The 14,054-nt window shown below is 36.7% G+C and overlaps 1 protein-coding gene across 1 annotated transcript in view; it reads left to right on the top strand.

Moving 5' to 3' along the window:
- GAS2 (growth arrest specific 2) overlaps positions 1–14,054 on the top strand; it is an 84,429-nt gene that overhangs the window by 15,544 nt on the left and 54,831 nt on the right. The window contains exon 3 of the mRNA XM_021528539.3: positions 1,616–1,740. Coding sequence (XP_021384214.1) covers positions 1,616–1,740 — 125 coding nt within the window. The remainder of the gene's footprint in view (positions 1–1,615; positions 1,741–14,054) is intronic.

The raw sequence follows: 14,054 nt of genomic DNA, 5'->3' as shown, positions 1-14,054 counted from the left end.
TATAAAGTGGGCTACATGGCAAATAGAATTAAGTGGGACTAAAAAAAAGGAAATCTTCATGTTAAAAAGATATTTCTGAAGTAAAAAATGTTAGAAAAAAAATTAGCTTCAGTGAAAACCAGAAGTGTGCTGTATCTGAGGATGGTTTGCTGCAATAATCTTTATTGTTTTTATCTTAACTTACCAAACTGAAAAGACTAATATTTTTGGTTTTGCCCAAAAGATACTTTAGTATCTCAAAGCTTTCAGACAAGGGCCTAGAGAAATCAGCTTTCCTATAGCATTTTTAAATCATATTACTTTATAGTGCTGCTATCTTCAGTATTGTGACATGGAGTATCAGGTTACAATGCATCAGCAAGATGTTCAGTACTAATGTATATACTTCATTTTTGTTACTTTTAATGTTATTTTTCCCCCCTCTCTTCTTAGTAAAAAGATATGGGAAAGCTTTACTTTTCCTATTTTGTTTGACAAAAAGTTGCAGTGAACCTGTTCTAAACTGATTAATATTTTCAGTTTCCAGACATCTCATGGAAGCAGGAGTGGATGTGGATGGGATGAGGAACCAGTCTCACTTCAGTTTTTAAATATTCTTCTTTTTTCTTTTTTGGCACATTAGATTATTTTTGCTAATGCATGCTGTGTAACAGCCTATGAAAAATGAGTTTGTAGTATTATTTTCTAAATAGTATATTTAAATACTGGAGAGGAAAAAATTCTGTCATAACTGGAAGAGCAAGAATTATTCCTTGATATTCTCTTGATGTGAGTGGAAGTTAAAGGGGCTGAAAAAACACAGCAGCTCATCAACATAGTGTCCAAAGTAAAGGGAAATTTTTCAGTAGAAGTGTGAAAAACACATAATCCCCTCTTCCAGGGGGATGTAATTACACTGTTATGTAAGGTTGTGTGTTATGGAAGGCCTGCTGTAGAAGAGAGGATGGTTCCTGGCAGCTGAAGCACTGTCATATAGCATGATATATGAATTTACATAATTTAAAAGCAGTGTGTTTCAGTTTTCTTCTTTTAGTGAAAGTTTTGATCCATGTGGCAAGTGGTTGTATGACATAAAATTTTACTCTCCATTATTTTGTTATGTACCTAACTTTACTTCTGAAAAAGAACATTCACAGGAGCATTGCAGTCACTATCTTGTCTATTTCCTTGCAGGATCAATATTTAAGAGTCAGCTAAAAATACTTTCCTTTTTGACATGTTTTTCTACTTCTGTTACAAAATCAACTCTTACCGATTCATGCTATAGCTACACATGCACACTGGTGTAAACCATTTTCCTGCTGTACTCTCCCTTTTAAAACATTACGTTAAAAGCACTGGGTCTTCATAGGTAAAGTGAAATACACGGGGTTGGATATGCTACAACTATTTTTCAAATATCACATGCCTTCCCAAAGAAAGCATGGAGTTTTTTTTATAATTTGCTGTATATCTACCAGTATAGTAGTATTGAGCTTATTCATAAACTATTCAAAGTAATGCCAGTTTTTCACTTTGAGCTTTTTTCAGTTTTTTTTTTAGTTCTCTTTTTACACAAATGCACTCTATACCGTTGTGTGCTCTCTGTCATGTTAACTTTCTGTTTGATGTTCAGGTAGCGAAATAACAGCAGAAACCTTTATGGAGAAATTGGATAATGGTGCCTTGCTTTGCCGGTTAGCTGAGACCCTGCAGGAGAAATTTAAAGAAAACAGCTTTGATGCAAACAAGCCTGGCAAAGTAAGTGTTGCTCAACACTCTAGCATTTAATATTAGTGTCTGATGTATTCAAACATTTTGGTACTGAGGGTTTTTTTTAACAGTTAAGAGATTTTATATGTGGAGATTCTGCAAATGGATGGGAAGGTAACTGCTCTGTGTAGAAAAATTGCAATATGAAAGTGATGGAAATAATGCTTATCTGGTATTTATTTAAGTATCTATGCAAAGCAGTTTCTCAAAAAGTACTTGTAGTATGTGGAGAATAAGAATAAACCAGATCTAGCAGTGGGATGTGGTAGGCCATAGTGAAAATATGATACTTCTATTTATTTTCAAGGGAAATATTAAGTAGCTGTGGGAAGGTATCTTCTCCTCTCAGAGCAGCTCTAGGGAGACCAATAATGAAACTCTATAGTTAGATTTGGTGCCTTGAGTTTAAAGATACTTTTGGTGTACTGGGAGGGGTTTCAGTAAAGAGTTGAAGGAATTACATGGAAAATGTGAAACTTAAAAGGATACTTAGGAGTTTTGGAAGGATCCGTTTAAGCACTTGTTTGAACACAACCTTGCTTTAATTTAAACTATTCTCATGGGACAGTCTTACTGGGAAACATTCGAGAGTGCAGCAAGTTCATTTCTTGGGAAAGTAGAATTAAATGGTTGACACATTAGCACATTCGATGTGAAACTGTTCTTATTTTTCTGGTTGCATTCAGGTACATCTTCCTTGAAAGCTAAAACAGGAAAATAAAGAACAGATAAAAAAGAGGCCAAGAACAGAAATCACATAATGCATTTTCTGTTCTTGATGTTTCATAACTTGCCTGTAGCAGAAATTAGGGCATGACAAATTTTATCAGCTGGTCTGAGAACAGAGTCTTGTGTCAGTTGCACCTGTGTAAGTTGTTTTTCTTGGTTCCACATGCATAATTGTTGTTATAGAAAAAAATAATTGTCTGTCATATTTCCTTGTTCAGATTATAATTACTTCTTTAGTAGAAGTCTTGGGTGACTTTGGAGTTCCTCTTCACAATATGGTCTGGCTTGTCTCACCTAAGTGTCATGGAGTTTTTAAGTGAGAAAACACATAGGGCAGTCTTTTTTATTGAGCCTAGGAACTAGCTAGGCAGAAAGAAGAGGTACTTGTCCTGTTTTTTTGTGTTCTAAGTTCCATTAGAAGGCAATTAGGCATTTGCAGTCCCATATGTGGTCATTATTTAAATTTGTTGGTCGTTATTTATCAGGCTGGTACAACTGACAATGCATTTAAAGGGAAAAAAATCTACCTCACTGCTATTTTCTCAATGTATGTTATTTCATACTTAGTAAGAATTCAAAGAAATGGCAGAATAATAGATTTGTATCATTGTATACCATTAGGGAGCTATTAATCCTTTCAAATTTTAATTCCCTGTATAGCACTCTCGGGCAATAGGACTAGTCTTCACAGTGAGAAATCTGACTTTCTGGTGCCAAGACCATTTATGAGGAGATAATGCTGTATGAAATTTAGCATAGAAAGAATTCCACAATCCTCCACATTTTATTAATAATATATGTGGAATTTTGAAGCCATTTGAACTTTGCTCTGCACAGGATAACAGAAAGATATTCTTTCACCAAGGTGTTCTGATGACTTCACTGGCAGCTGGGGGAAGCCACTGATTTCCGTTGAGTTCAGCCTCTGTCAAAATAGATAACTAACTTTTTTATCTGTTATGTAACTTCACATTTTTTAGCTAGAAGCAGCTGATATAAAATGAGCCAGAAGGATCAGTTTGCTTGCTGCACCAGCTTGCATCTGAGTGAGGATGCATGATAAGGATATGGTTAATGGAGTCAGTGTGTGTAATCTGAACTAAGCCTTCCACAAGCTTGAAGACCCGGTCTGTTTTCATAAGCAAAGTCTTACCTTCTATGTGAACTTGTTCTTATGGAAAAGCTTCATATAATATTTTGGGTTGAGTTTTGTCTTAAAGAAAGATTATATATCCTGCTCTGATTGATCATGAATTCATTGTGCAGCTCTTTGGGGCTGTCTGGCCAGTTTAGCAACAATAGCAGCAGATTTAAGAAGGCATTAAAGCTAGTATTACATGTACTGACTCATCAGTTTTTTGTTTTGTGCCATAATTCCCTAAATTCATATTGCAATACTCTACAAAATGTCAGAGGTTAAATCCTATTGCTTCTGGTTTAATAGCATGTGCAATAAGTCTCAAGTCAATGTCAGTTTAGCAGTTAGTTTGTTAACTAAACTATATAATTCCCTTTCTTGTTAGTGAGCATTGACCTTCCTCCAGATTTCAGGAATCCCCTAGGCCAGCATCAGTTATTTTGAATGTGGCATAAATTGGGAAAACAGAGGTCAAAAAAGTTCCCAAAATACTGTATTTTCCAAACCTGGAAGGAAGATTGTCATGTTGATATCAACACTTCCTTTTTTTGTCATGTGGAAACACTTGTGGATACTGGGGACATTTTCAAAATACAAAGGAATCTAATGGTAATGTGACTTGGGGACAGTGCTTTAAGAGACTGAAAAGGAGATTAAATGGATTGTGATAAAGAAGTTGTCTTCTTTCTTTAAGAGTCAGAGGCAGGCAAAAAGGCATAACATTTTATGCATGAAGGAAATAATGGAGTTGCTTTTATGAGTGACTGGATAGGTTAGGATGCTTGAGTGTGGGAAGAAGAGTGTGTGATGGAATTTGCAAAATCACGAATGGTGTGGTAAATGGTCAGATTCTATACAAAAGCTATGTGACATTGAAGGAATCTGGTGGAAGCCAAACAAGGAAAAGGGGGACCTTGTTTACATCTAAGTTGGAAGATTCTTGTCCAGGAATGTTTAAATTGAAAAAAATTAAAAGTAAATACTGAATAAGGTATTGGAAGAGAGATCTTGGAAGGATGAATGCACAGAAACCCCACCCAGAGGAGGAAGTCCCTATAGCTGAAAAGTATTAGAACTTGAGAAAGCATCAGGGTCACTCAGAGGTTCTGTGTGTTATTGATTTTTGGGGATGAATACCCTGCTGGTTGTGCTGGTGGACTTCTATCACAGGAGTCAAACGTCAAAGAAATTATTTTGAATTATATTTTGATTCTTTTTTTTTCCTGTATAAAGCCTTTCTAGGACTGAATCCCTGCATCTAAAAATACCACCTGGGCCACACTCCACTTTGATTTTTTTTTTTTTCAGGAGAGTGATGTGGACTCTAGAGTACAGGAGTTTGGCAGCCTCTGGTGCTATTTAGGCAGTCTCTGCACGTTGCTATTGTGAGCCTAATGCCATAATAAGCACCTTTGGATATCATAATAGGTACTCTGTGGCTTCCATGGCTCTCACTACTTTGCTGTTTGATTGGTTAATACTCAGTAATAAGATATTAAAAGCATTTCAGTTTCTAAATAGGAAGCATTTAAAAATTTTCATTTCAGAAGATGTTAGGTCATAGGATTCTTTTGCAAATCCCAGAACACAGTGTATTTCATTGTTAAGCAGTTAAACCATGCTTCAAAACCTGATAATTCTGAAAGCATTGATGTTGTATCTGATCCTTTGCTACAAGCAGATAAAATTTTTTGAGTCTTAGATGAAAATAGTTTTTTTAAACAGGGAGGGCAGTGTGACAAAATATTTCTAAGAAATATTTTTTTCCTCTTTCTGGAGATTTTTAGAGTCATAAATCTAATAATGTGCATTTATGAAATGACAAGCAGATGACTGGCATCAATCTTAATAAATGCTCAAGATTTGTGTAGTAGTAAGTTGTTGATCATACCTGTGCTGGTGCTAATGGAGTACAGTCTTGAAACTACAAACTTACTCTTATAGCAGCAGGTATTCCATAAAAGTAATTAATGTTGCTCTATGCCATTTTGTGATTTTCTCCCACTGACTTGGATTTCTTCTGCACAGTCTCCTGTCACTATTTTACTGACAGATAGTTAATTTGAGAATTTCACAGCTGTACAAATAAATCCAGAGCATTAAGACATGTGCAGTATGCACAGAGTCCATGTTTGATTTGGTTTGGCTTAGTTTAGTAAGACCGGTAATAAAGATTTTTAAATAAACATAAATAAATTGTGTTAATTGTTGTTACCATTTCTGTTGACAGGGCACAGTAATACCTGTCATCCTTGAAACTGCCACCATCCTTGAAACTGCTGATATATTTACAAACACTCCACTTAAAACAATGTCTTCATGAAGCAGGTTGAAAATGAATTATCTTTGAGAGTCATGTTACGCATTTTAAGAGTTACAATTAAAAGCATCTGTACCAATTATTCAGAATTAGATCTGGAATCTGGATCTTGCTCTTAGACCTCAGATGGCCAAGCTGAAAGTCTTATCTAATGAACATGGTGGTTTTATTTATACTGTAGGCTTCAATTTCTCCAGATTATCTGTGTCCTACAGATGGGATGAATGTGTGGTGTTCTATAACCTTGGTGCCTTGAGCCTGTGTGCCCAGGGTGAGGAAAGGTCAGCTGCATCAGTGACACCAGGTTCACTGTGAGTTACCAATTGGTAACTCTGTGAGTTACCAATCTGACTCTGCAGATGTGTTTCATCAATGGGGCTGCATTAATTGCTAGCCTATGAACAGATCCTTTATGGTCTGCAGCAGCAATTTGCTTTTCTGCACACTTGTACTTTCTCAACTTATTTTGCAATGAAAGCTGATGGAGACAATTCTAATTATATGCATGATAGATATGGCTCTCAGTTACTTGGGAGGATTAAAAAACTACAGCATTGTCTTTTTGTGTATTAATCTTTCTAGTGGCAGACTGATGTGGATGTGAGAGGAAAAGAATAATCTTGCAAAATGATTCACAAGTGCTAGAAGGGATAATTTCCATAAGACTGTAAAGGTGGTTGTTAGAGACCTCTTTGTGTGTTTCTCAGACATGTCAATAGCTTGCTCGTTCAGCTGGGTTGCTACCAGTTTTCTTGCAGATATTGTAGGATTTGTCAGCAATAGGTCACATGCACAAACCTTCTACGCCTCAGCAAATACTCCTACAACTAAAGTTTATGCCTGCAGGAGGATGGCATGGTATGATAGAGTGGTGTTGCCCATCAGACTATGAAAGCACATTTCTGAAAAATTCCAGGATATTATGTGTTTGTCTGCTTGGCATGTTCCAGGTGAATACATTGAAGAACTACTTAAAAAGGTTTGAAATGCACTTCAAGCCATGCACTGTGTTGGAAGCAGAGCTATAAAATCCTGGAGGCAGCACCAAGACATCATGTGCCTCTGGATTCTTCTTCTCACTGGTGCTTCTTGTCCTTGGGAAGGCATGCTTTGTTCCCTTGTTTGGCTGAAGAACAGTGGATGTGAACTGGCCTTGCCCTTTCCCGTGATTCTCCTGCATGCCTCTCTCTGCTCCTGTTTAACATTGCAGAAACAACAAGAATTTGCATCAGAAGCTAATTGTCAGGGAAAAAGCAGGGTAGATTTAAGTATTTAGCTACTTGGTAGCTCCAGCTTTGGAAAATATAATGATTCAGACTGCAAATCAGGTCATGAGGACCAAGTTTTGATAGCATAATTTAATGAGAGAACACCAAGTTTTTTTCCCAGAGATTTATAATTAACATTGACTTTGTATGGAATGCTAATAATTAACACACTTTATAAAATTTATGTTAAACCTGGAGGTTTTCATAACATTTTTGCCATTACTTCAATACATGTATTAAAGACAGGGATGACATATTTTCTGCGAGAAATTTAGAAACAGCCATTTTTAGATTAGCTTTTTAGATTTTTTTAGATTTTGCCTCTTATATGAAATGCATTGTAATGTTCCTATTACTTATTTTGTTAAGTATTTAAAGCAAACTGCAGACATCTTTGTAACAGATCTTTCTATTTGGCTTTTTATTTAGACTACTAGGAATAGTCTGGAACAGTAGTGTGGCAGAGACTTGCATGGAAATTGCCGTATAGCTTGAGAAAACAACATAATTTAGACCAATTGTCTCCAGTTTACTGTGCAATTCTTAGGTCTAAGTCAGTGGTAGCAGTTCTTTGGTAATAATGAATAAGGAAGAACTACAGAATTTGATGCAATTCCCAATAGTGACTCCTGAACCAACATAAGCCACTATGTCTGAAGCAATGGGAATGGTGAACATAAGTAATGACTACAATGCAGAAGAAGAAAACAAAGTCCCTTTGAGGCATAGACATCAATTTACAACTACCGTAATTATTTTTAATTTGTTCATTTTGATAATGTCCTGGGTTGTAAGATAAGCTTGTATTCTATTTGCCATCTGTTGGAGGTTGGGCAGGTTTGTTATCTCTTCCAAGAACGATGGTTTGCTCCGAAGAGGTAATGGTTTGTTAATGGGCCATTGACTGATTCAATGCAGGGCTGGTAATGTAACACCATCCCATTGTGAGATGCTCCACCCAGAGGGGGAAGCCAAGCACTCTTTTTTTGGATAAAGGGGTACCTTTTGGGAGACAGAGCAGCTCTCTCTTTGCGGGATTCCCAGAGAAGCAGCTCCTTCGGCAGGACTCCCAGAGAAGCGGTCGGAGCCCGGTGAGGCGGTGGCGGCGGAGCTCGGAGGCGGTCCCGGCGCAGAGGAAGACCGGACCAACTGCCTCCAGATCTTCAGAGAAAACTATACCCTTCTAAAGATCATCACTGCAGCTGCAATTCATCAGCCACTGCAAGAGGAGCAGCTATCATTTCAACCGGACTGCTGCCAACACCCCGAATCCTAAGGTTGTGGACTTTATCACTAGTTTTGTTTGTACTGATTGCATTTGCCTTTTTAAATTGTTATCTAGTTTTCTCCTAGTAAAGAATTGTTACTCCCATTCCCATATCTTTGCCTGAGAGCCTTTTAATTTAAAAATCCTAGTAATTCGGAGGGAGGGGGTTTACCTTCTCCATTGCACAGGAGGCTTTTTGCCCTCCTTCACAGACTCCTGTCTTGTCAAACCAAGACAGATAAATATTCAAATTTGTGTTTATTTATGTAAATCAGCCCCAAATGCTTCAAGTACACAGTAAAGCTTTGCTCTTAACTTGAGGCTGATTTAGAAATTTTGTTTTATAGATAAACAGTCCACCATGTTTTTCAAATAATGGAAGTTTTTAAGTTCTACACTTACTACTGGGCTTTAGCAGTTTCCTTGTGGTTTTTAATTGGAAATCTTACAGAAATTCAGATTCTTTATCATAAAGACAAAGATGCAATTTTTTCTCAAAAATTAACATCCAGGCCTTTGGAGCATCAGATTTACCTGCAGAGAGGTACATGCTAAATTCTTCCTGAATGTTTTTAGCATCTGCATAAAAATTTTATCTTTGTTTAATATCTGAAAATTTAAAAAGCAAACAGATAAAGCATCTCAAAAAATTCTGTATTTCTTTAGACTGTCTAGATATTTCAGAGTCTTCCTTGACATTTGTCTCAAGGGAGGTAATGCACCATTTGGAACTGATCTTACAGAAAAGGGCTGGAAAACCCTCACCTTGTCTTGCACTTCAGAATGTCACAAAATGTGAGATTGATCACTGGGAGAAAAACAGGTGGAAGAGGAAGAGGAGGCATAATGGTAATACAGCTTTATATCAAGGAATTTGAATAGCTTCTTACATTTGTTATTTAAACTGACATTGAAGGGCTATTCACTATGATTCCACAGATCAAAGTAATATGGTATTTGACCACACTGTCAGTGAAATTATGGAAACATTTTTCAATAAGAAATTTTAGAACTTCTAATGTGTTTTGGTGAACTTCAACCATTTAGTTAGAATTTTTTTGAATCATTTTCCTTAGCTTGGATTCTTCTGGAATAATTAGGGGTAAAATGATTTTGAAATTGCTATTACTAAAATTAGTTGCTTTTGCCAAAATTTAGTGTGTTTTATGCTTAATTTTGAGATAATCATGTTCCTTTTAGGAATAAGATGTTTTTAAAAATATGGCCCTTGAAAATCCACCCAGATTTCACCGTTTCTATGTCATGGAAATACTTTCACATCTCATGGAATATTTGGTACTTATTGGCATGTTAAGTCGTACTGTGTGATAAGGCCACAAAACAAATGCAATTCTCCTGTTAATTGCAATCCTCCCATTTTTTTCTCATTTAATTTTAATAAAAATGAGGGAAATTCAGAAACTAGGATTCTTCCGTCTTCTTCAAGTAACTCTTTGGTAATTCAGCTCTGAGTTCTGACATTGTGATGGGAAAAAGCTCAGGGTCATCTACCAAGGAAAAGGTATAGTTGCCCTCTGAAAGAGCAACTGTGAGAATTGCTGCATTCTGTTCTCATAAAATATTATTGAAGAAGCCTGTTATGAAATTCCAATTTAAAAAATCCCCATCTAAATGTTAATTCTGAAACCCGGAGATCTGAGGAAAAAACACAGACCATTTATTGAATGTGAATGAGCTACTCAATCCCTCTTTTCATGGATACTGTAGGGAGGCCTTTGCCATGGCTTACCCTAGTGTCTCTCTCTTGTTGTCTCTGTTTATAAAATCTTTAATACACTTAAAAAATTTGAAGTCTCTCTCTTGAATGCTATCTAATTTTAGTCAGTGTATTAATGCTATTATAGCATTAGAAAAAAAAAACAAACCACCATTGATTTTTGCATTTGACCTGCTGGCAGTTTCAGAGAGTAGCAGTAATGCCTTTTAATTTTTGTTGTATACATGCCTGGAGTTTGCAAATTACTTCTTCGATATTTTGAAAGACTGTTGATAGAAGTGAACTTGTCAGTAGGCATAGATATGTTGCAGACATAGATATCTAGAAGTTTTAAAAGACAATTTCTTGACCTCCCCAAGTCTTTGGACTATAGTGACCTAATGCCACCCTGAATTACACAGATGGAGTGGGAAGGAGCAGTATCTGACATCTCTTCAGGTGGGCTTTCTGTTGTGAGCCTCCATGAGTTGTGCTCACAGTGCAGGACTCCTGCTTGTGGATCTCTGTGTGCCATCCTGGACTAGCCAGCCTCTGAGAGATGGCCCTCGTTGGGACTTGGCCTCGATGTGTCTCTGAGAGATGGTCTTTGGGTTCTGACATTGGGACTTGGCCTCGATGTGTCTCTGAGAGATGGTCTTTGGGTTCTGACATTGGGACTTGGCCTCAATGTGCCTCTGAGAGATGGTCTTTGGGTTCTGACATTGGGACTTGGCCTCAATGTGCCTCTGAGAGATGGTCTTTGGGTTCTGACATTGGGACTTGGCCTTGATGTGCTGAAATGCACATATCCTGAGACTACTTTTAAATGACTTATTAGTCAAGTGATGAAACGTGATGTAGCTGGTGAATGAAGTGTCTGCCTTGCTGCTTTCTGATGTTTTTTACTTCTGGATATCACAGTGCATTGCAGTGCATTGTCTGTGGATTGAATAGTCTCGCATTCCTTGGCCTTTTGGCACCCTGTTAGAAGTAAAAGCTGCATTGTTTCTGTGGAACTAGTTTTTCATTACTATTAACAATATCTTTTTTAAGTAACCAATATTTTGCTGTGTGATGACTAAGCTGTGTCTTGGACAGAGAACTTAGAAGAAAAAATGCATTAAAAATGTTTAACTTTTAAAATTATATTGTTAAATTAAGTTTATTTTCCATATACATTTGCTTTTAAGAAGCTAACATTAATGCCACATCGAAGAATGTGTTCTACTTTGACACTTAATAACATGGTTAAAGCATTAATTTAGTCCTGCATTTATTTGAATGTTGAAGTTTGTATATTACTCTAAAGCCTTGGTGATGTTAATTATTTTTATTGACCTATTGTGAATATGTTAAGGATTCCAAAGTATTCACAAATGCTTTCTTAGAATCTAGAAAGTTGATAATGAGTGATTTTTGGCTTTTGATGGTCTCTGTGGTTATTGTATAGGGTATAAATTATATAGGGCAAAAATCTGGTTAACATATGATCTGTAAACTGGATTGGATTGAAATCCAATCTCCTATTCCATTAAAATGACAAGATATGACAATGTAAAGACCATATTTCTCTGAAGGACAATGTTTTGCTGCTTGTTAAGTGAATTGCTTAGGGGTGCTTGCTTTGTTGCATGTTCAATATTATTTTTCATCAATCTAAAAGTTGTTCTTAGTTCTATGTCTGTAGAAAAGTTTGGCTTTTTTTTGTGTGTCTTCTAAGCCTTCAAAACTTCCTTGTTGAGTTTCTGTTTTCTAAATTTGCCATGGGGTTTAACTTCTCTTTTGTAGCTTTTGGACGGCTAAGGGATTTATATTTCTTGTTGTAGTTTGTTTTTTTTTCAGTGGGAAATGCTTAATTTTAAATTCTATGTATGTATTTCCATATTTTGTTTTATACGTGCATTTAGCACATTCTTTTGACCATTGGTCCAGTTGTTTAAGAACACTTGAGCAAAGTGTGGAAAGTGTTGAAGGAGGAAAAGAATTGGTATTGGCCACAGAACCAAGTCAAAAGGCAAATGATACAAAGTTTTGAAATAGATACATATTCTATCCAGCTGATAAAATCACATTTCAGTAGGAATTTATGCTCACGTAACTGATACCACAGCAGTTAGATACTGCATAGCATAATTTCCCCCCCACACCCCCCATTTTGTTTAATGTAGGTCATCAGGAGATAAAAGCAAATTTTTCCTATGAGTACATAGGAACTTCAACCCTCTTTCATAGCAGACAAATTGCCCATCTTTTTCTTTTTATTCAAGCATAAGTGATAATTCAAAATGTCCTGAAATCCTCTTTTCAAAGAGGGAAATGTGATGAACAATCTTCAAAATATGGGTCAAGCCTCAGTCTGCCATAAATAAATGGGGATTTTAGCATGTGTTTGTGAACTCGTTTTGAAAAAGCAGTACAAAAAATACATTTTTCCATGTGATTTCAGAGCATCGATGTAAGAGAGTCCCTGTTGGATTTAGAAGTGAACCTGACAGCATTTTTCCAGGATTGCATCATATGTTTCACTCACACTTTCACATCCTGTATTAAACCACATGCATGCACGTCAACAAGACAAGATTGTAAAAGGAGTGTGACTGGGGAATTGTTTTCCTGATACTTGATAGGAGTAATTGCGGCCACTGCTGCTTCAAAGCAACTGTGGTTATACTATACTATGTCAACAAAAGTCAGTTTTGCCATGTGGAAACCTAATTATTTCAGAATGATCTGTTAGAAAGCACTTTTAAAATAGTCAGGCCATTTATACAACTCGGTAAAAAATATTTGTGCATGAAACCTTTCTTGAATAAAAGCTTTCATGTGTTATAGTATGAGCAGTACAGTGACAGTTTTGGAAATATTAAAAAAAGTAGACTTCTGTTTAAGAGGTGGTAGGAAAATTTAGTAGGTGGTTAGAAAATATGAGTATTTCCATATAATTTGTGTGATAAACCTGGTAGGGCTATTACTGAATAGAAGAGAGGGTGTTCTCTGCAGCAAGACCCTAATACTATGGGAAATGGGATGAAACTTTTATATATTTTAGTGAGATCGTGCAATGTCAGGGATATTTTTCTGTGTAGTATTTGCTCCAGAAAATGACTGAAAACTTTTGTGGTCTTTTTGGTCCTTAAATTATGTAGCTGTTTTTCACAGCAATGTCTTGTTCTTACATGTGGTTGTTTGTCACTTCTGAGCTGTTTAGGACATATGTTAATCAAACATTTTTTCTGTCACTCTGAAATTAAGAATATCACAGATTTGTTTAGTTAAGTGTGATGTTCTGTACCTAGACTCTTACTATTTGCTGTGAGTAGCTCTTACTACCAAAAATGTGCTTTTGAAAGACATTGTAATGTTGTAAGTTCCATGAATGTCTAAGCTTCCTAGTGAAGCTAGGTTAAATGATGTGTTTAAAAGTCTTAGTTGTCAAGGCAGGCAAAGAATTGTAATTTATAAGTATGAAATTTCAGGTGATTACTGACACATACACCATCTGTTCTGAATTGCTCTTCTTGAAAGAAATTCTACGTTCGGTCAGTGCAATACACATAAATCAAAATATACAGAATATTTGGAAGAAGATTTATGAATGTGTAGTTAGCACTGGGGAGCAGCAGGGACCCAAGGGTCGCTGGGGTTGCTGCATTCCTGCCAGGCATTGCGATGCCTTCCCCATGGCTCCTGGAAGAGAGACCCTGCAGGTTCCCCATGCTGGGTCCTTGCTCCAGCTGCTCTGCACTGCTGGAGTGTCACGCTGCAGTGCTGCTCTTGGAGCAGTGCTGGGTCCTTGCTCCAGCTGCTCTGCACTGCTGGAGTGTCGCACTGCTGGAGTGTCACACTGCAGTGCTGCTCTCGGG

This window comes from Lonchura striata, chromosome 6, assembly GCF_046129695.1.
Source record: "Lonchura striata isolate bLonStr1 chromosome 6, bLonStr1.mat, whole genome shotgun sequence".
Lineage (NCBI taxonomy): Eukaryota > Metazoa > Chordata > Aves > Passeriformes > Estrildidae > Lonchura > Lonchura striata.
This window is presented reverse-complemented; position numbering and strand designations above follow the sequence as displayed.